The 23041-nt window shown below is 35.8% G+C and overlaps 1 protein-coding gene across 4 annotated transcripts in view; it reads right to left on the bottom strand.

The window, feature by feature from the left end:
- The window catches only part of PPA2 (inorganic pyrophosphatase 2), a 91148-nt gene that overhangs the window by 34713 nt on the left and 33394 nt on the right, over window positions 1-23041 (bottom strand). For all 4 annotated transcript variants that reach the window (XM_045471318.1, XM_045471327.1, XM_045471300.1 and 1 more), the window contains one exon: window positions 11870-11996. In XM_045471318.1, the coding sequence (XP_045327274.1) occupies window positions 11870-11996 (127 nt within the window). The remainder of the gene's footprint in view (window positions 1-11869; window positions 11997-23041) is intronic.

The following is a 23041-nucleotide window of genomic DNA, read 5'->3' as shown; positions in this document are numbered from 1 at the left end:
CACTTCTATTTTACCCAGACTTCAGAAATAAATGATATAAAAGAGGCGAAAACTCAAACTGGTAAGGTTCATTTTATACATACTGCCCATCAAGAATGAAAAAGAAATACCTAAGGTATGAGATCTTTTTAATCTAGAGATACATTAAAGCACTAATGGGCCTAAAAAATGATTGTGAATTAAAAACAAACAAAACATCAAGAAATTTGAAGCATAAGAAAATTATGACAACACACTTGGTAAACAAATACAATAAATCTACAGATTAACAATAAAACATTTTAAATAACTCTCTTGCCTTCCAAGAAACAACCATACCCAGTCCCTTCAACTTTTTGTATAATTAAAAATAGAATATTGAAAAAAAAAAGAAAAATATACTCTTTTGTTATTTATTTAACAAAAAAACTTTTTGGTCCAAAAGAAAATAAAAACTCTAAGAATATTCAGAGAACAATGAAAATAAGAACACTCAAAATTTATATGAAGAAATTAGGTAAATTAGGAAAAACATCCCATTTGGAATCAGCACTAAGTTCAAATTCCAGTTTTGGAATTCATATACTGCATCACCTTGGGAAAGGACATTATTTTGTATATTTTCTTCCATAAAATGTAGAAAATCTAAGCTGTTGTAAGGATTAAATAAAGCAATATATTAAAAATCATTTAATAAAAATAAGGGATCATTCTTAAGAAATATTAATTGTCATCCCTCCAATCCCCGAAAACCTTTTCCATGGAATGTAGACAAAGTTATATTCACAGGCAAACCTAGGGCATTACATGCTTTCATCTCTCAAAAATAAATAAATAAACATGAATTAATAATTTAGAAAATTACTGCACATTCTTACATTAATACTGACAGTTATTTTATGTTTAATGTGTATGACTCTACTGAGAAATCAATGCAGCCAGGCACAGATATACACAATATAAATATGCACTAAAAATAACATGAAAGGGATGTGGATATACATGCACACACATACACATGCATACTTAATCCATGCACACTTAACAGTTTTCTATAAACACATCTATTCTTAGGGTAAAGATGGGGCCTCAAATGCATTTGTAATTAATTTCTTATGACAAATGCATTTACCTTTCTTTCTAGTTCTCATAAAGTGTTTTCATTTCTATTGTGTTTAAATCAAACTTAAATAACCACTTTTTAAAAACATTTGGAACAGAAAGGAAGCAAATACATAAATAAAATTCCTTTATTTCTGAAATGAGACTCACTCAATTCAAGTATATTAACCAAATTATCAATAATTAAAAACAATGCCCAACTTTATGAAGCATTTCTCTTCACAGAAAACAGAAACCTCTGTCAAAGATAAGCACTGATTTCATGTTTCAACATACAGGTTAACCAACACCAAGATAAAGAACATAAAAAGAGAAAACCAAAAATACTCAAAAACAAGATAAGCACCCTGTAGACTCAATATGGGACAAAAATGCCTGTTAGGCAAAAGCAAGATGGCCATATGATTTACTGTACATACTAGAATATTTCTGAGACTCCTAATCAAGAGGAAAAACAGCCAACAGAAATCAATCCTGAGACAACCCATGCAAATGAGGATTTTAAAGTAGTTGTTACAAATATGTTCAAGGACTTTTAAAAAATATGGTTATGATTCATGAACATGTGGAAATCTCAGTTAAGGAAGAAAAAAAAAAGCCTACAAAACTATCAGAAAAAAAGAACCAAATGAGGAAGTAAATGAAAAGTCAGATGGGTTTAAGAGCAGCATTTGGATATGGCAAAAAAAAAAAAAAAAAAAAAAAGAAAAATCACAGAAGTAGAAAATAAAACAACAGAAATTATCCTGTCTGAAGAACAGTAAGGAATAAAGACTGAAAAGACATAAAGAGTGCTTTAGTGAACTGTGAAACAATAAAAAGTGGTTAAAAATATGTATCAGGAGTCTCAGAATGAAGGTGAGAGAGAATGGGATGAAAAAATAATGGCAAATAATCACGCAAATGTGTAAAACCATGAACGTACAGGTCTACAAAATTCAGTATATTCTAAGCAGGATAAATATAAAAGAAAGGATACTACTTAGTGTAGCAGAGAAAAATTGCTGAAAATCAAAAATGAGAATATCTTTAAAATAGTCTCAGAAAAACAACATACACTCTGGGTAACAACATATTAACTGCTGACTTCTCTTCAGAAACAGTGGAGACCAAAAGAAAATGGAACATCTTTGTAAAGATCCCTTCAACTCAAAATTCTATATCCAGTGAAACTACACTTCCAAAAAACAGGTCAGAAAAGACAATATCGGATCAATGAAATGGAGAGAATTCATCACCAGCAGAACTACACTACAAAAAATGCTGAAGTCAGGGAGCCTGGGTGGCTTAGCTGGTTGAGCGCCCGACTCTTGATTTTGGCTCAGGTCATGATCCCAGGGTTGTGGGACTGAGCCCCACGTTGGGGCTCAGCACAGAGCCTCCTTAAAATTCTCTCCCTCTGTCTCTCTCTCTAAAAATTTTTAAAAAATAATAAGCTATAAAAAAATGCTAAAGCATTCAAGTTGAAGGTAAAGGACACCAAATGGCAACTACAGATCTTCTGTTTCTGTTTTCTGTAATAAAATCTATGGGTATGGACAAGGCAAATATGTGGTAAATGTAAATGAATACGTGTGTGTGCGTGCACGCCTCTCCTAATTTCTTTAAAAAAATTTTTTTTAATGTTTTTATTTATTTTTGACAGAAAGAGAGAGAGAGAGAGAGAGAGAGCATGAGCGGGGGAGGAGCAGAGAGAGAGGGAAACACAGAATCCCAAGCAGGCTCCAGGCTCTGAGCTGTCAGCACAGAGCCCCACGCGGGACTCGAACTCATGGACTGTGAGATCATGACCTGATCTGAAGTCGGATGCTTAACCGACTGAGCCACCCAGGTGCCCCACTTCTCGTAATTTCTTTAGAAGACATTTTATTATTTAAGACAATACGAAACAAAAGCACAAAGAATGGATGGAGGTTCTGGGAGCAACCGGCTCTCTCCTACAACAGCCGGTGGAAGCGCAAAGTGACACAGCCACTTTGGTAAACAGTGTCACAGATTCTCATGATATTAAGCATACAATTATCATCTGACCCAGTAACCCTATTCCTAGATATATCCCTAAGAGAAATGAAAACCTATGTTCACACAAGAACTTGTATATAACTGTTCACAGCAACTTTATTTGTATCAGCCCGACTGGAAGGAAACCCAAATTTTCATTCAGTACATCAATAAACTGTGGTGTTATCTATACAACGGAACACTATTCAGCAATCAAATGAAACAAAGCATACTGATTACACACAATATGCAGGAATCTCCAAAGCATTATGCAAAGAATAGATATGTACACATAACAGAAATGTACACATGACTCTAAAGAAACAGAATAGCAGTTGTTGAAAAACTCCAGAATTTTAAGTATAAATATTTTCTCCCTCTAAAATAAGCTATTGTAATGGAAAAATTAGTATTAAAAACTTAGACACGAACCTAACATAGAATATAACAAGATCTTCTTAGTAATCTGTAGAAAAAAATTAAAATGCTGTTGTTATCTGGATATTTCCACCAAGCTACAACACAAAGGGAGGGAAGCATATCATCAGCTGTGGATTTTTTTGTTTTTATTTTTAGGTAAAAACCAGTAACATAAATGTAATGCCGTATCTCTTTGCTCATATTATTTAAAGGGAAGAAGATACTAGAAAATGGCCACACGCTTGAAATTTTGTCCAAAGGCGGCAAAAAGAAAAAGGAAAAGGTAAAAAAAAAGAGTTTCCAATTCTATGGGATTTAACCAAAGGAAATAATGCACAAAGCTCTCACTCCAGCACTATAGCTGCTGCTCTCACAGAGCTAAATATGTGCACAACAGGCCTCAAACAAAATCTGTGGGAAGCAAGAACATAACGTTTTTAACGATATCTTACAAGCATTCACAAGAAACAACAGCTCCATTCCACAACACCCATTATATTTTCTGCATCACAAATAGAGGCTCTAGCTCAGAATTAATAGTTTGAATACTTTCAGTTTACTCAAATCTCTAAAAGATTTTGTTTTCCACACTGGTCTGCACATCCATGCTTCATAGTACAGTCTGATGAACTTAGTAACCCTCATTTTATTGATCTTTCCTTCTCCATTACCCTTTTCTACTAATTCTACTCTTATCAACACCTGTACTAAAAATATACATTAATATCATGAAAAATAATGGAAATTAACACACAACAAAATAAGAAATACCAAATAAGGTAATTCTACACAGAGGCCTATTTGTATTGTATCAGAAAAACCTCCTGGAAAAGACCTTGGTAGATTTTCTTCCCCCAAAATACAAATATTCATTGCCATTTCACAAGAAACTTTATGACCAGTAAAGTGAAAATCATTCGGGTGCCTTAAACACAGCAGAAATTCAAATAATTTTTCTAACCTGATTTTAACTGGAAGCATTTAACAGAATGGCTAAAAACTCAGGTTTGGGGTCAGACAGACAGACCTCCAATGAAGTTCCAGCTCCATCATCTAAGAGCTACCCTAGAAAACTTAAAAATGTGCCATGTCCCCAAGAAATCTATTTCGTAATCCTTTAATTTAAACTGTGTTTCCTTCAGCACTATCTTTGAAGACAATTTATTTAGGTCTTTCCACTTTAAAGGAAAGCTGAAAATAATGAATTAAAAATATTTCCGGGGCACCTGGGTCGGACTCGGTTAAGAGTCTGACTCGGTTTCTGCTCAGGACGTGATCACACGACATGATCTCAGATTTGTAAGGTTAAACCCCGCATCAGGCTCTGCACTGACAGTGTGGAGCCTGCTTGGAATTCTCTCTCCCTCTCTCTCTTTGCTCCTTCCTCTCATTCTCTCTCAAAATAAATAAACACTTAAAGCAAAAATAAAAATATTTCCTAGAACAACCAAAATTTACGAGATGGGAAAAATGCTAGGGATCATTTACCGATTAGAGGATAAATTCTGCACCTTTAGAGTTGGGGACAGTAAAGCTTCCAGAGCTTATAAGACTTTCCCAAGGTCAGCTAACTAACAAACACAAGAGAGGATTTTAGAATTTAGGCCTCCCCTACCCTTCACCATACCACAAGAGTATGACTGAAACCTAAAAAACACTGGAAGAGGTCAAGGTTTAAAAAAGAAGCAAAATGGGGCGCCTGGGTGGCGCAGTCGGTTAAGCGTCCGACTTCAGCCAGGTCACGATCTCGCAGTCCGTGAGTTCGAGCCCCGCGTCAGGCTCTGGGCTGATGGCTCAGAGCCTGGAGCCTGTTTCCGATTCTGTGTCTCCCTCTCTCTCTGCCCCTCCCCCGTTCATGCTCTGTCTCTCTCTGTCCCCCCAAAAAATAAATAAACGTTGAAAAAAAAAAAAAGAAGCAAAATATTCCCAGTGATGTAATTCTATTCTTAATTATAGTACATTTTACTCAATTTGTCCCTGTTCCTCAAACTACCTCTTCCCACACCCCATCCCTACACACCCATGCCTATTGAAGTACCTATTAGTGAAATCAAAGGAATGAAGATCAAAAAAACCATCCTTTTACTGGGACCTCTAATCATAATTAACTCACTGATGCCTACATTATTTAAGAGCAAAGGGTCAGCACTCCCAGAAAGTAACACTGTCCAAGGCCACAGATACATTCAACTACCCCAGTATTTTTCAGAGGAGTGGTGGGATGCAGTGAACAGCACAGGCTCTGGAGACCAACTGGATTCCAGTGGCTCCATGTATGACTTTAGACAAGTTACTAACCAAGAATCCCCCCTCCCCAGTGCCTCAGTTCCTTAATCTGAAAAAAAGGTAGGGGAGACACTATCACATTTTGCCTGAGCTTATGTAAATAAGCTAAACAGATATTCCAAAAGAAACACTAAGCATAATTACTAAACAGGCAGTAGTTGTTACAGAAATGTGAGAGCATTTAGGATGAGAGTGGTGATATACCAGCCCCCTTCCGGGCCAACGAGTCCGTGCACAGAAAAGTAAACTGAACTCTATTCTTGCTGGTTCTAAAGGATAACACAAATATTTTCCTTTAAGATTTCTATGCTATTCTCTATTTTTTTCTCCTTAAATAACAGTATTAAATTGTGTTTTAAAAAGTAAGGAAATCAAACACCATGTAAATTTCCTTATTTTTAAGATCATAATTGCATGGACACTAGGTGTTCATTCAGCTAATGAAAATTTGAGTCAAAGAGATTTGGTTTTCACAGGTTTATAACTGCCTTGAAAGACATTGAAGAACTATACAGTTTTATATGACTTTTAAATTTCTCTAAAAGTAAGCTGAAATTCGACATATATGAAATACAGATGAATTCTGACACTCCTAAGATCAGTACAGTGCTGGCCTTTGAAAAAGTCCCCAAAAGTCCTCATTTTCAATAATTCCCTTTTTACTCATGTAATTTATTCATCCCAGAATGTATCTAAACCAATATAATTGTTCTGATTTCAATTTTTGTTTTCTAATTTTTTGTTTTTAAAAACTGCAAAATCACTGCACAAGCAACAGTTTAAAAATAGAACAGACAATTGTTTTCATTTATTTAAAGATCAAACAAAAAAGTCTTTAACAGTCTGCAAGCTGAAGTAGCTTGTAGGCCTAAATTACCTCCTATGAGGTTACTTCACCTGACATAAGGTCCTCAGGCATCACTGGCATTCTGAAGAGGTTCAAACATCTGTCTGGTGAGTATGTGAAGCTCTACATTATAGAAGGTGGTTAATTTAACCCAAGGAGAAATTACACATGCCCTCGCATTTCAATTTTCTTAAAAAGCTCTGAACTTGGTTATTTCATAACCAAGCACTATTATCCCTAATGGCCAAGGCATTCTCTAGTAACAATTTAGGAGCCCTGGGAGTCTTATTAACTCTTTCAGGCCATTAAGGTACCATTAAGAGCATTAGAGCCTGGAACCTAATTACAGGGTATTAAAAGGTCTTAGTGCTCTCCAGGTGTTAATGAGCCAGCCAAAGTGACTGATTTTCTACCAGGGAACACAAGAAATTTGTTTTTAAATGTTATTTAGACTTTTCTTTTTGGAGTTTCACCATGGCTATTTCTGCTTCAGAAGAAAAACCTGGAAGATTTAAATAATAAGATTAAAATTACAGAAATACAGCCAGCAATCACAGTTTCTAACTGAAATACGTTCTCTGATGCAATGGCTAGTTTTAGTTCAGTCATGTCAAAGTTAAAAACTACAAATATTAGAACAGGTCATTACAGCCTACCACAGTCTGCACATATGTTCATCTGGATCAAAGAAGTGATTTCATAATACAACAACCCTAAAACTTCCTTGTAGAATTGTAATAATTCTCCAAAAAATTTTAAAAATATGTATGGAAATAAAGAAGGACATACTGTCAGTAAATTAAAACAGACTTCTTTTTTTTCAAAAAAGAAAACATAGGTACTGATCATGTCAAAAAACAGCTTCTTTTTTCTTAAGATAGTGGAAATTAATGAGGGATTTATTTTTTAAATGTCTAAACAACAATGAAAATGAACAAAAATTTCTTTATAAATTTCTGTATTACACACATCCTCAGAAAACTACCGAATTAAAAAAAAATTATAGATAGCTATCCCTTCCCCTACATGATTTTAACCTTTCTTCCTATTGATCTATCTAATAAAAATTCCAAGAAGTAAAGACAACAAATATTTACACTGTTATAAAATCACTCCTTTGTGATAAAATCCCAAATTATACACAGTAATTTTTTTTAAGTTATTGCATTAGGTATTTTAAAGCTATTTAAGTAGAAAGTGACCCCGAAAAAGACATTTCTGACATGTATGGACTCAGAATCAATCTCCCAACCACGTCATGTAAAAATTTTCGGAAAATGTACACCAGCCAACAATGAAAATGAAAAAGAGGACATGAAAGAATGCAAGAAAAAACAGAACTATTAACCCAGGGCAATGAAAAGAAACCCCGTGATGATCACTGTGCAGCAAGCTATTCTCTTGTGTCCATAATTAATATGATATGATAAAGGAGGTGAATAATAGTATTATTCACATAAACACTATAAATGTTATTTGTTATTTTTCAATTTTCAGACTCAAGAGACAAAATATGAAAAACAGTTAATGAACAGAATGTAAATATGATAAAATTAGCCACTGTGGAGCTACCGTACAGGTCAGAGAAACTGGTCTGAAAAGGACAGAGAAGTAGTGCAGAAACCTCCATGCCCTGGTTTTGTACTGGGCAACCACAATTTTTTGTTCAAAAGTAATGAAGTGATAAATAATGCCCAAAGTATAATAATTAGAGCTATTAACATAATTGAAGAAGAAATACAGTAACATAATTTAAAAATGTATAAGAAATTAAATTCCTAAGTTTTTGGAGCAGCAACTTGAGTCAAAAGGAAAGACATAAATTAAGAAATACAATGCTCGAGTAGAGAAGCAACTGTGCAGGGGAACTAAAAACATACAAGGAAGAAGATACAGACTGGAGAAGTCAGACTGGCGTGAAAAGTGGGAAGGAGAATTGTACTTTTTATTTTGTATTTTTACACTTCTGAGTTTTTATTTCCAAGTATATGATTATTTTTATAATTAAAAATGCCATCCAAAGCACTGTGTTTGTGATTCTGGAAGGTTAGATGTGGAATGGACACATAATAAAATGTTTAAATGTTGCTTAATTTATGATTAAATATTGTTAATTTTCAAAGCTGTAGAGAGAGAACAGCAACAAACTTGATTATCTGTTAGCTAATATTTATTTAATCATATGGGTCCAAATATACATTTTTATCTTACTGCAATAAAATCACAAGTTATTATAATAGGTATTTCATCTAATCTAGAAATCAAGAAATTGATTCCTTTATTTGTTTGTAAGGTCTCCTCTCTCCTGCCGAAGGTCAATTTTTAATCTGGAACATATAAAATAAGCCACATGCTTACAATACTTAGGCTCTTACTGAACTACACGGTAGGTACCTTGAAAAGATAAATTATTATAATAGAAGACTATTAAATATCATAATCAAATCATATGAACTGTTTTTTTTTTTTTAATTCCTTCACAAATTTAGGAAGCTTTCCACCTCTGCAATTACAGAGCATCTCTCAGTTCTCATCCCCTCTAATGCCCCACTTTAGTAGGTAGTAATGAAAACACAAACAACACACCAGGCTAAATAATGAAGAAAAAAAAGTAAAATTAAGAATGACTTCTGTCAGGGGCACCTGAGTGGCTCAGTTGGTTGAGCATCCAACTCTCGGTTTTGGATCAGGTCATGATCTCTAGTTCGTGGGTTCAAGCACCACACTGGGCTCCATGCTGACCATGTGGAGCCTACTTGGGATTCTCTATGTCCCTTCCCCCCACTTCTCTTTCTCTCTAATAAATAAATAAAACTTAAAAAAAAAAAAAGAATGATTTCCGTCAATTAACATTCGCTCAAGCAGCAGGACAACAAAATCTGTCTTTTGTCTGAAATAGTTGAGAGAACAGCTGGATCATGTTTGAGAGATACAACAAGTATAAATAAAAACTTGAGCTTAAATTAAAAATAATTAATAGTTATTATGACTCTGTCACATAGAGTCATCTAGTATTCCATGATTTATAATTTAAAAAATTTCTACTATGATTTCTTCAGCCTTTGTGCCTGTATCTATTTTTTTCTTGGGTCACTATAAAAAGAAGAGAGAAAAAATTCAATACAGATATGTAGAATACATCACAATAAGGTGAAGGCAAAGGGAATTAAGAATAAAACATTTCAAACTCTTAAAACTATAGAATAACTTACTCTACAAAATCTACATATATGATTACTTAAGGTACTACCCAGAGTGAACAATAGGCAAATATCCTTAAAGTAAATAATACCCATTTCCCCCCATATTCCTTACTCATTCAGGAAATAAATACAAAACACAATGTCAGCACATCATTTCAGAGCAAAATAAGTCAATAGTACTCAACAAGTTCTTCTAATTATTCTGGTCTGATGTCACCTCAACCTAAATAAGCTTCAGTATTCCTTCTGGTGTGTCTTTTTGTACAAACATACACAAAAAGAATTTAGAAGATGCCAAAGTACAAAGTCATCTCCATTCAGGAAACAAATAGAATTAAAGTAAAGAAAGAGAACTTTTCATTCTAACCCTTAGCAAACTCAAGAGAAACATGAGGTAGTTATTAGCCTTATGTAATCTTGTTTCAATAATACTGCTAGTTACAAAAACCACGAATTACTACAACCAAGTATTAACTGCTTAGTACAATATTATAGATAGACAATGGACTTTATAATCAGACAGAAATGAGTTCATATCACAGTTCTACTATGTAATGGATGTGCAAACTTGAGCAAATTATTTAAATCACTAGAGCACCTTTTAAATTAAGAATAATAATATGTACTAGAACAGGTACAAGTGCTTGGCATATGATGAGAGTTCACAAAGTTAAATCACATCTGGAACAGAACTGGGCTAAAGAATAGTTTATTCCACCTAACACATAGTTTCATTCAGGCACTCAGCCTCTCCAGTGTAGAGGGGGCATCCCTTAGCAGAGTTTCATAACTTCAGTGTGTCATATCACCAATCAGTTAGTTACGTGATTTGTTTTGACTGGCTGTTGCACCATTATTTTATCAGTTCTCATTTGAGGAGCAGTTAAGGCATTAAAGAATGTTTAACAGTGTATTTTGCTTCTCTTACATACATATATATGAGAAATATACTAAAGAAACCCAGGATAAAATAAAAGACAGACAAGAAATATATATGGTTATGAACTAAAGCCTCATATTTTAATTGTAGTTTTATGTTTTAGTTTTGCCCCTGAGGTTATTTGTACTTCACCTTATCAGATCCTTGCCTTTCTCAATTACACTCAAGAATGGCATAAAATCTCTTGCTGTTCCATGTTCAAGAAAAGGTTTTAAATGCACATAAAATAAGAGAGGTTAACACTTGAAGTGTTAATGAGTTCCCGTCCATTCAGAAATGGCGTATTTTCTAACTGAGGCCTAGAAGAAACCAGGAACGCGAAAAGAATGAAACTGAAAGAAAAAAGGCTAGAAAAATAGGGGGAAAAATAGAGAATAATAACAGTGGGCATATATTCAACACTTGATATGACAGCCAGATGCTGTAAGTGAATCATCTCTTACTGTGGACAAGCTCACAAGTAGATATAATTATTTCCCTTAATGGGTGACCAAACTGAAACTCACAAATGTTAGATGATCTACCCAAAATCACTCAGAAAGTAGCACAGCCAGAACTCAAACTGAGGCGTGTGTGACTCCAAAGAAAGTCCACTCTTTACCATACCAAGCTATTTCTAGAACTTAAATTTCTAGGACATCAAAATTTTGTCAAAGGACAGTTATCTTTCCCTCCATTTTTGCAACACAGGACAAAAACTAGATACAGAAACAGCGTATGTCCTTGATGAACATGCCTTCCTTAGTTTTCTACTCAGATGAACAAGAGAAATTTAAGCAAAAAAAGGAAGGAAGGAGGGAGGGAACCTACAGACTGTATTTTCTTAGTCTGAGGTACCACCTGTCTATCTAGCCTTTTCTCTTTCTTGTCCTTCCTAGCAATATGACACAACTCAGATACAATCATAATAGATTCTCCTTTATAATCTGTGGATGAAGAGAATAAAAAAATAAAACACATAGATTTAACTTTCAAATATACATATTCTGTTTTACATGAGCCCCCCTTTAGATGCTAAGAATTCGAATGACATACTGATTTACTTCTGTTTCTGGAAAGTTACAGACTTACCATGAAACTTTGAGGCTTCAGGGTCATTCACATTGATAGCAATTATTTTCCAGTCTGTTTCACCCTGGTCAATAAGAGCCAAAATTCCAAGGATCTTCACACGAATAACCTCTCCACAAGAAAGAACCTTTAAAGAGAAAAGAAATTCAGCATTTTCAAGGCTTTGGAGAAATTTACTCATATATCAGAAAATACATATGAAAGGCTAAAAGCATTACAGAATGAAATTTAATAAAGCTTTAATAATTAAAGATGATGTAAAAATAGTCTATAAAGCCTATTATGATATCCCTTTTAAAATTAAGTATCTTGATTCCTTTTTAGAAACTAAAGTTATTTATAGATCTTGAAATTTAATGTACTAGGCCTAGAAACTCCTACTAAACAGAAAATAAACCCATGCATATCATTACATAGTATAAACCTGGATTTTGCTGCTTGGGGATAAAATAGAGAGCTGAGAATCCTCTTAAAATGCTGTTTTGCAAACCGCATTTATCAGTTACAAGTGAAAAGTAAATTTTTAACATATTAGAATACAGCCTTAAGACAATGAATGACACTGGAAGAATTAATATGTTAAAAATACAGATAAAACAGGTTTCATAAAATGCCTTAACAAGATTTTAAAGGAAACCAAGAAACTGCATGATGTTGAAGCAGATGTTCCATGCATTAAAGAAAGTTATTTCAGTGGTTCCTTCAAAGTTGCCAATGCCAAGTTTAAATGCATGCATCCTTCCTATATCCTGTTGGCCCTACAGAATTTCACTGCAAGCTAAAATTTGAACACATGCTTCAGAACAAATTCCTTCATGATTCAAAATGCAGCTTTACATTTGGAAAGCAAGGTACGCAAAAGAAAGTCACTTTTGTGTCTTGAAATTTGAGAAGGAAAAAAAAACCCAGATCTGAAACCATAAAGTCAAATAAGTCCTTTCAGAACATTTGCAAAATGAATCTAAAATCTTAATATAAATCTACAGGAATTTATAATTAGTCACAACCTAATTACACACAACAGATTAGCACGATTTTATAAAGTAAACTGAAATCTCACTTGTAGGGCAATATGCACAATTATATTAACCAGACTCTCATATGTCTAAGCTCTATTAAGTACCCATCACTATGTTAAACACTATGTATCTAACAAAATCCCTGTTCTCAAAGGTTTCCGATCTTGCTGGGGAGACTAACACACCTCATGCCAGGAGATCCTTTATAAAACAAAAATGTTCAAATTTGAAGTTATCACATAATTACTAGTGTAAGGCTGCCACACTGGTTAGCTCAGTTATAAATTAGATTATTGATTCTCGACCAGAGGTAATTTTGCCCTCTCGAGACTATCTGACATTGTCTGGAGACAATTTTCGTTGTCAAAAACAGGGAGGTATTAGTAGCATCTAATGGGAAGAAGCCAGGGATACTGAACAGGACAGTCCACTGTAACAGAATTATCCATCCAAAATGTCAATGGTGCCAATAGAGGACCCTGCAGAAGCCGTTGGTGGCTGGGGGAATTCCAAGGAATCATATAGTTTTAAAAAGCACCTTGTAGGGGAGGAGTCAAGATGGTGGAGGAGTAGGGATACCAGAATTTCCCTCACCCCTCAAAGGCAGTAGTATTGAGGTCAGAATACTTGGAACTCCAGGAATCCAGGCTACAAACTGACAGAGGCATCTCTAGGGGTATACGGAGACAGCTTGGTGGGACAGAGCCTTATAGTTTCTGATTTGATTTTTGGTCAATTCTTAATTATATATATATATATTCTTTTTCTTTTTTTCTCTGTTCTGGTTGTTTGTTTAATCAGGCATTTTTACTCTGTTCTTTTTACACCTTTTCTGTATCTCCTTCTTCTTTATTTTCCTCTTTCTCTTTGTGGATTAAACCCTATAGTTTCTTTGATAATCTGCTTGGTCTTTTTCTCCACTCCTATCATCTCTCTCTGTTTGGGATACGGTTTCTCTTCCCCCCATCCTTCTCATTTCCAAGTTTACTTCAACAAACCAATCAAAGCACACCTGGCGGATGATCCAATCCACCACTACAAGGAGTGAGATAAAGCAGCCAAGACACAGGAACGGAGTGCACGTAACACACTCCAAAAACCCCTTCTGAACTGCCAGGCCCTGAACAGTGTATGACCCCTTTTTAATACAGTAGTACTCACAGGTACAGGACACATAACAGGCTATTAAAACACGTAAAGGACAGAAAACTAGCTAAAATGACAAAATGAAAGAATTCTCAAAAGAAATTCCAGGAAGAACTGACAGCCAGAGAATTGCCCAAAACAGATACAATATATCTGATCAAAAATTTATAATAATAGTCGTAAAACTAATAGCTGGGCTTGAAAAAAGCACAAGAGACAGCAGAGAATCTATTGCTGCAGGGATCAAGGACCTAAGAAATAGTCACGATGAATTAAGAAATGCTGTAAATGAGGTGCAAAATAAACTAGACACAGGGACAGCAAGGATGGGACAAGCAGAGGAAAGAATAGGTGAAATAGAAGATAAAATTATGGAAAATGGGGAAGCTGACAAAAGGAAAGGAAGGAAATTACTAGACCACGAGAAGAGAATTAGAGACCTAAGAGATTCAATGCAATGAAATAATATCCATATTACAGGAGTTCCAGAAGAAGAAGAAGAAGAAGAAAGAGAAAGGGACAGAACGTTTATTTGAACAAATTATAGCTGATGGGGCACCTGGGTGGCTCAGTCGGTTAAGCGTCTGACTTTAACTCAGGTCACGATCTCGTGGTCCTTGAGTTCGAGCCCTGCGTTGGGCTCTGGGCTGATGGCTCAGAGCCTGGAGCCTGCTTCAGATTCTGTGTCTCCCTCTCTCTCTGCCCTTCCCCCGTTCATGCTCTCTCTCTGTCTCAAAAATAAATAAACGTTAAAAAATAAAAAAAAACAAAAATGAACAAATTATAGCTGAGAACTTCCCTAATCTGGGGAAGGAAACAGGCATCCAAGTCCAGGAGGCACAGAGAACTCCCTTTAAAATCAATAAAAACAGGTCAACACCATGATATATCATAGTGAAACTGGCAAAACAAGGATAAAGAGAGAATTGTGAAAGCAGTTAAGGACAAATGGGCCTTAACCTATAAGCGTAGACACATAAGGGTAGTAGCAGATCTGTCCAATGAAACTTGACAGGCCAGAAAGGAAAGGCAGGGAATGTTCAATGAGCTGAACAGGAAAAATATGCAGCCAAGAATCCTTCATCCAAGGGTGCCTGGGTGGCTCACTCAGTTAAGCATCTGACCTCAGCTTAGGTCATGATCTCACAGCTCGTGGTTCAAGCCCCACATCGGGCTCTGTGCTGACAGCTCAGAGCCTGGAGCTTGCTTCGGACTCTGTGTCTCCCTCTCTCTCTTTCTGCTCCTCCCCCACTCACACACTGTCTCATTCTCCCTCAAAAATAAATAAAAACATTTTAAAAAATGTTTAAAAAAAGAATCCTTTATCAAGCAAGGCTGTCATTCAGAATAGAAGGAGAGATAAAGGCTTTCCCATACAAACAAAAACTAAAGGAGTTCATGACCACTAAGCCAGCCCTGAAAGTGATCCGAAGGGGTGCCCTGCGAGTGGAAAGCAGCAAAGCAACAAAGACTACAAAGCAGCAGAAACATAATCACAAGCATGAAACCTACAAATAGAATAATGACACTAAATCCATATCTTTCAATAATCACTCTGAATGTAAATGGACTAAATGCTCAATCAAAAGACAGAGGGTATCAGAATGGATAAAAAACCAAGATCCATCTATATGCTGCCTATAAAAGACTCATTTTAGACCTGAGGACACCTGCAGATTGAAAGTGAAGGGATAGAAAACCATCTATCATGTTACGGGATGTCAAAAGAAACCCAGAGTAGCCATACTTATATTAGACAAACTAGATTTCAAAACAAAGACTGTAACAAGAGATGAAGAATTACATTAATTATATTTAATTATATATTAAATATATAACTATATTATATCATAATTAAGGTGTCTATCCATAAAGAAGAGGATCAATTATAAATGTTTATGCCCCCAATGTGAAAGCACCCAAATATATGAATCCACTAATCACAAACATAAATAAATTTACAGATAACAATACTGTGATTATTGGGGACTATTTACTATATTTGCTCTATTTACGTCAATGGATAGATCATCCAGGCAGAAAATCAGTTAAAAAACAATGGCTCTGAATGACACACTGGAACAGATGGACTTAGCAGATATATTCAGATCTTTTCATCCAAAAGCAGCAGAATACACATTCTTCTCAAGTGCACATGGAACATTCTCCAAAACAGATCACATGCTGGGTCACAAAACAGCCCTCAACAAATATAAAAGGACTGAGATCATACCATGCATATTTTCCAATCACAATGCTATGAAACTTGAAATCAACAAAACACAAAATTTGGAAAGCCTCCAAATACACAGAGGTTACAGAGCATCCTACTAAATAATGAATGGGTCAACCAGGAATTTAAGAAGAACTTAAAAAATATATGGAAGCAAATGAAGATGAAAACACAACAGTCCAAACCCTTTGGGATGCAGCAAAAGAAGTCCTAAGAGGAAAATACATCGCAATCCAGGCCCATCTCAAGAAGCAAGAAAAATCCCCAATACAGAATCTAACCTCACACCTAAAGGAACTAGAAACAGAGCAGCAAAGAAACCCCAAAGCCAGCAGAAGAAGAGAAATAATGATTAGAGCAGAAATAAACAATATAGAATCCAAAAAACAGTACAACACATCAATGAATTTAAAAGCTGGTTTTCTGAAAGAATAAACAAAACTGATAAACCCCTGGCCAGACTTCTCAAAAAGAAAAGAGAGAGGACCCAAATAGATAAACTCACAAATGAAAGAGGAGAGATCACAACCAATACCACAGAAATACAAACAATTATTAGAGAATACTATGAAAAATTATATGCCAACAAACTGGACAATCTGGAAGAAATGGACAAACTCCTAGATACCCACACACTACCACAACTTAAATGGGAAGAAACAGAAAACTTGAACAGACCCATAACCGGTGAAGAGATCGAATCCATTATCAAAAATTTCCCAACAAAATAAGGGTCCTGCACCAGATGGCTTTCCAGGGGAATTCTACCAGACATTTAAAGCAGAGTTAAGTTCTCGCAAGCTGTTCCAAAAATAGAAACGGAAGGAACACTTCCAGACTCATTCTACGAAGCCAGCATTACCCTGATTCCCAAACTGCACAAAGACCCCACTAAAAAGGAGAATTACAGGCCAATATCTCTGATGAACATGAATATGAAAATTCTCAACAAGATACTAGAAAATCAAATTCAACACTATATTAAAAGAATTATTCACTATGATCAAGTGGAATTCATTCCTGGGCTGCATGGCTGGTTCAATATTCACAAATCAATCAATGTGATACATCACATTAACAGAAGAAAAGGATAAGAACCATATGATCCTGTCAACAGATGCAGAAAAGCATTTGACAAAATACAGCATCCTTTCTTAATAAAATCCTCAAGAAATTTGAGATAGAAGGAACATACCTTAATACCATAAAAGCCATATATGAAAAGGCCCACAGCGAATATCATCCTCAATGGGGAAAAACTGACAGCTTTCCCTCTGAGATCAGGAACACAACAGGGATATCCACTCTCACCACTGTTGTTTAACATAGCGTTGGAAGTTCTAGCATCAGCAATCAGACAACAAAATGAAATAAAAGGCATCCAAACTGGCAAAGAAGTCAAACTTTCACTTTTCATAGATGACATAATACCCTATATGGAAAACCCAAAAGGCTCCACCAAAAACTGCTAGAACTGATACCTGAATTCAGCAAAGTCACATATACAATTGCACAAAGAACCATAAAATACTTAGGAATAAATCTAACCAAAGAGATAAAAGATCTGCATGCTGAAAACTATAGACAGCTTAGTGAAGAAATTGAAGACGACACAAAGAAATGGAAAAGCATTCCATGCTCATGGACTAGAATAACAAATACTGCTAAAATGTCGATACCACCCAAAGCAATCTATACATTCAATGCAATCCCAATCAGAATAGCACCAGCATTCTTCTCAGAGCTAGAACAAACAATCCTAAAATTTGTATGGAACCAAAAAGACCACATGAATAGCTAAAGTAATGCTGAAAAACAAAACCAAAGCTGGAGGCATCACAATCCAAGACTTCAGCCTCTACTACAAAGCTGTAATCATCAAGACAGTGTGGTATCAAGACAGACACATAGAGCAACGTCATAGAATAGAGAACCCAGAATTGGACCCATAAATGTATGGATAACTAATCTTCGACAAAGTAGGAAAGAGTATCCAATGGAAAAAAGACAGTCTCTTTAGTAAATGGTGCTGAGATAGCTGGACAGCAACATGCAGAAGAATGAACCTAAACCACTTTCTTACGCCATACACAAAAACAAACTCAAAATGGATGAAAGACCTAAATGTAAGACAGGAAACCATCAAAATCCTGGAAGAGAAAAAAGGCAACAACCTCTTTGACTTCACCTGCAGCAACTTCTTACTTGACATGTCTCCGAAGGCAAAGGAAATAAAAGCAAAAACAAACTATTAGGACCTCATCAAGATAAAAAGCTTCTGCACTGCAAAGGAAACAATCAACAAAACTAAAAGGTAACCAATGGAATAGGAAAAGATATTTACAAATGACGTATCAGATAAAGGGTTAGTATCCAAAATCTATAAAGAATTTACCAAACTCAACACCGGAAAAACAAATAATCTAGTAAAGAAACGGGCAGAAGACCTGAATAGACGCTTTTCCAAAGAAGACATCCAGATGGCCAACAGACACATGAAAAAATGCTCAACATCACTCATCATCAGGGAAATACAAATCAAAACCACACTGAGATACCACCCCACACAGGTCAGAATGGTTAAAAGTAACAACTCAGGAAACAACAGATGTTGGCGAGGATGTGGAGAAATGGGAACCCTCTTGCATTGTTGGTGGGAATGGAAACTGGTACAGCCACTTTGGAAAAGTGTGGATGTTCCTCAAAAAATAAAAAATAGAATTACCCTACGACCCAGTAACAGCACTACTTCGAATTTACCCAAAGGATACAGGAGTGCTGATTCATAGGGGCACATGTACCCCAAATGTTTATAGCAGCACTATCAACAATAGCCAAATTATGGAAAGAGCCCAAATGTCCATCGACTGATGAATGGATAATGAAGATGTGGTTTTATATATACAATGGAATACTACTCGGCAATGAGAAAGAATGAAATCTTGCCATTCACAACAATGTGGATGGAACTGGAGGGTATTATGTTAAGTGAAATAAGTCAATCAGAGAAAAGACACATAGCATATGTTTTCACTCTTATGTGGGATTTGAGAAACTTAACAGAAAACCATGGGGGAAAGGAAGGGGAAAAAATAATTTCAAACAGAGAGGAAGGCAAACCATAAATGACTCTTAAATACAGAACAAACTGAGGGTTGATGGGGGGTGTGTAAGGGGGAAGGGGAAAATGGGTGATGGACATTGAGAAGGGCACTTGTTGGGATGAGCACTGGGTGTTGTATATAAATGATGAATCACAGGAATCTACCCCCAAAACCAAGAGCACAGTGTATACACTGTATGTTACCTAACTTGGCAATAAATTCTCTTGAAAGAAAGAAAGAAAGAAAGAAAGAAAGAAAGAAAGAAAGAAAGAAAGAAAGAAAGAAAGAAAGAAAATAAGCTTGATTGATTAGGAAAAAAAATTAAAGATAGCACATTGTAAACTGTTTTATTTTTATTCACAAAAATTAATCTACTTTGAAATTTCATATAATGTAAGAGCAGATCTGAGATGTTTCTGGTTACACCAGCAAACAGGAAACATGTCTTGGGATTATCAAGTTTCATCAGAATGATACATGCTCTCTAATCTCATAAGCAACAGAAAGGGATTGGACAAACCACTGCCTTGCTCTAATACCTTTAAAGACTAGAAAGGAAACTGTCAATCAAACCAAAAACTGAGAATAAGATATTTAAGAACAAATGGTAAAACTCTTATGAATCCTCCATAACTCAATTCATTCTAAATCAATTCAACAAATTTATGCAGTAGTGTTAGACACCAAATGAATAATACATGATCTCTCAAGGAACTGCAACAGCCTTAAAATTTTCTGTATCCTGTGGCTCTAACTCTATTATCAACTTCCAGGACTCTGCTCCCTTCCCTTTTGTCCATTTACAGTGTGGTGTTCAAAGATGCTTTCCACTATGATGTTCCTTACAGATGATTTAAGGACTCTTTGCATACCCAGACACAAAAGAAAGGAGCACCATACCAACATAGACTTAGTCTTCATTTTTTGTAAGTGTTTATTTATTTATTTTGAGAGAGGGAGAAACAGCATGGGTGGGGAGGGGCAGAAAGAGAGGGATAGAGAGAATTCCAAGCAGGCTGCATGCTGTCAGTGCAGAGCCTGATGCAGGGTTTGAACTCACAAACCATGAGATCAGGACCTGAGCCAAAATCAAGAGTCAGATGTTTAACTGACTGAGCCACCCAGATGCCCCAAGACCTATTCTTTAGATGGTGATTAACACTTACTTCATATTTACTACTGTTTCAGGTCTCATTAACTAAAGGAATACACTGCACTGGCTGTAAGATAAAACCTATTTTCCCAGTTCCATTATAAAACTATCAGTCTACCCTTCCAAGGAAATCAATGGCTCCAGCAGAGCCTGTTACTAATTCTTGCAGTTCTTGTAGTTCATTCTTGAAAAATGAGTTGAGATTCTCAAACAACGTAGGTGTGCCACAAAGCTTTTAGGAAGAATCAGATGGGAATTATTATCAACCTTTCTAGCTCTTATGGAAAGATTTCAAAACATAGGATTTTTAAGTCATAAATACTATGAAGCTGAATTCCTTCTCCATCATTCGTAAAGGTGTTTGGCAAATTACTTCACATAATGTTTTAGGACTTGGTTTCTCAACAATGAAATGGAGATCCTATCACTTATTCCTTGAAGTAAAGAGCAAAAGATATAACACATGCATGAACTAGAATGTAAGAGTCTTCTACAGATAATATTTTTTCTCTCTGGGCTCTACCTGTATTTATCAGCTCACACTTGTCAACTGCTAACTTCTCAAGGGCTTGGTATGAGCAGGATATAACAGTGGTCTACCACAAAAGTTCTGTGCTGATTCCAAATTTGAAGGAGGTAAAACTTCAGCTGGACCCAATCAATACAAGAAAACCATGGCAAGTAAAACGGCTTAAAGCCTGTTATCCTGTGTTTCTACTGTAGTATAATGAATTATGACAAACCTAAAGGTTTAAAACAGTTTAAATTTATTATCTCACAGTATTCATGAGTTAGAAATCCAAGCACAACATGGCTAGATTCTCTGCTTACTGCCTGACAAAGACGAAATCAAGGTGCTGCACAGGCTGAGCTCTGATCTGAAGGTTCTAAAACTGAATCCACATAAAGTTGGTTCCTTGTAGTTGTACAAATGAGGACCCCATTAACTTGCTGGATGTCAACTAGGGACCACTCACTGCAACTAGAAGCCAACTGCATTCTTTTTCATGTGCCCCCTTCTCCATGTTCAAACCAGAAATGGCACATCAGTACTTCTCACACTTTGAACCTCTGAGTTCTTCTCCCACCAGTAAGAGAAAGCTCCTTACTTTTAAGGGTGCATTTAATTACACTGGGTCTGCACGGGAAATCCAGGATAATCCTACTTGAAAGTAAACTGTGGTATATAAAATAATATTATCAAGGGAGTGCTATATTACCATATTCACAGATTCTAGGGATTAGGGCAGACAGCTTTGAGAGGCCAGTCTAAAAACCCTGCCCCCCATATCCAGTTGTCCCAAAAGAAATGAAAAAAGGAAAAGCTATATTCAGGAAAGCCTTTAACTTTATTAACTGTATAACAGAAAATAAACTGGAAAAAATGGCTAACAAAATCAAAATGTTTATATGTTTATCCCAAGAGGAAGAAAACATGGAAAAGATAAAAAACAAAATGAATTATTGGGACAGCAGGATTGTGAGGGAAGGTTTATGCTTGATTTCATTTTCATTAACATAACTACAATTTTCTTGAACAATAAATATTACCAAAGGAAAAAAAAAGTCCTAAATGTTGAAGGAATTCGGGTCAAAGATAAAAACAAAACCAGGCAAAAACAAAGATTCTGTTCCCTTGGAAGGAAAATAAAGGTAGATCCAATTAAAGGAAAAGAGCTGGACAAAGGCATGACCCTCAGGCCAACCAATACCTAAGAATTAAGGAGCTTGAAGAAGAAATCAAGAAGAAAACAGAATTAGAGCACAACCAAGATATTATGACACAAAGTCCAGTGAGGAGACTGTTTCAAGAAGAAAGACAAAGTTAACAGTATAAAATGCTAAGGGAAATTCAAGATAGACAAAACCTATGAAACAGGCCTGCTAGATATGGCTAAAAGAAAGTTAGCAGGAACCTTTGTGAGAGTAGTTTCACAGAAATAATGGGGGATGGAAACAATTCTGAAGCAGGCTAAAGATTAAGTGGAAAGTAGCAGATGAAGATGAGTGTTGAAAACTCTTTTTATGAGTCTTCATGTGAGGGGGAAGAAGCCAATAAAGAAAGAGAAGTTGTGAATACAGAACAGAGAAGGGATAAGAAAACTGTCACTCAAGAGGCAGGAAGGGGCAGGATCTAGAGCACAGGTAGAAGCCCAGGTCTCACATAAGAAAGACAGTTCTCACAGTAAGAGAAGAAAGGGAAGAAATAATGTGTGTGGACCCAGGTAGTTTGGCTGTCTAAGAAGGGTAAAGGAGCTCTTATCTGCTGGTTTCTAGGGGCTCTACAAAATTTAAAGACAAAATGTTCTGCCTTTAAGTGAGAACGAAGTGCAAGCCATTGAATGTCTGCAGAGAACAACAAATATTAGCAAGAAATGCGATAGAAGAATAGACCCAAAACACACAGAATCCTAGAAGTAGCAGCAACCTATGAAACTGTAGGTTTTATTCTCCTTCAGTAGGTCTTGGCAACCTGGAAGCAGACACAAAAACAAGAGTACCAGCTGACTTTACTCA

Source organism: Leopardus geoffroyi, chromosome B1 (assembly GCF_018350155.1).
Source record: "Leopardus geoffroyi isolate Oge1 chromosome B1, O.geoffroyi_Oge1_pat1.0, whole genome shotgun sequence".
NCBI classification, from domain to species: Eukaryota; Metazoa; Chordata; class Mammalia; order Carnivora; family Felidae; genus Leopardus; species Leopardus geoffroyi.
The sequence above is the reverse complement of the archived record's forward strand: the minus strand, read 5'-3'. Positions and strand labels throughout refer to the sequence as shown.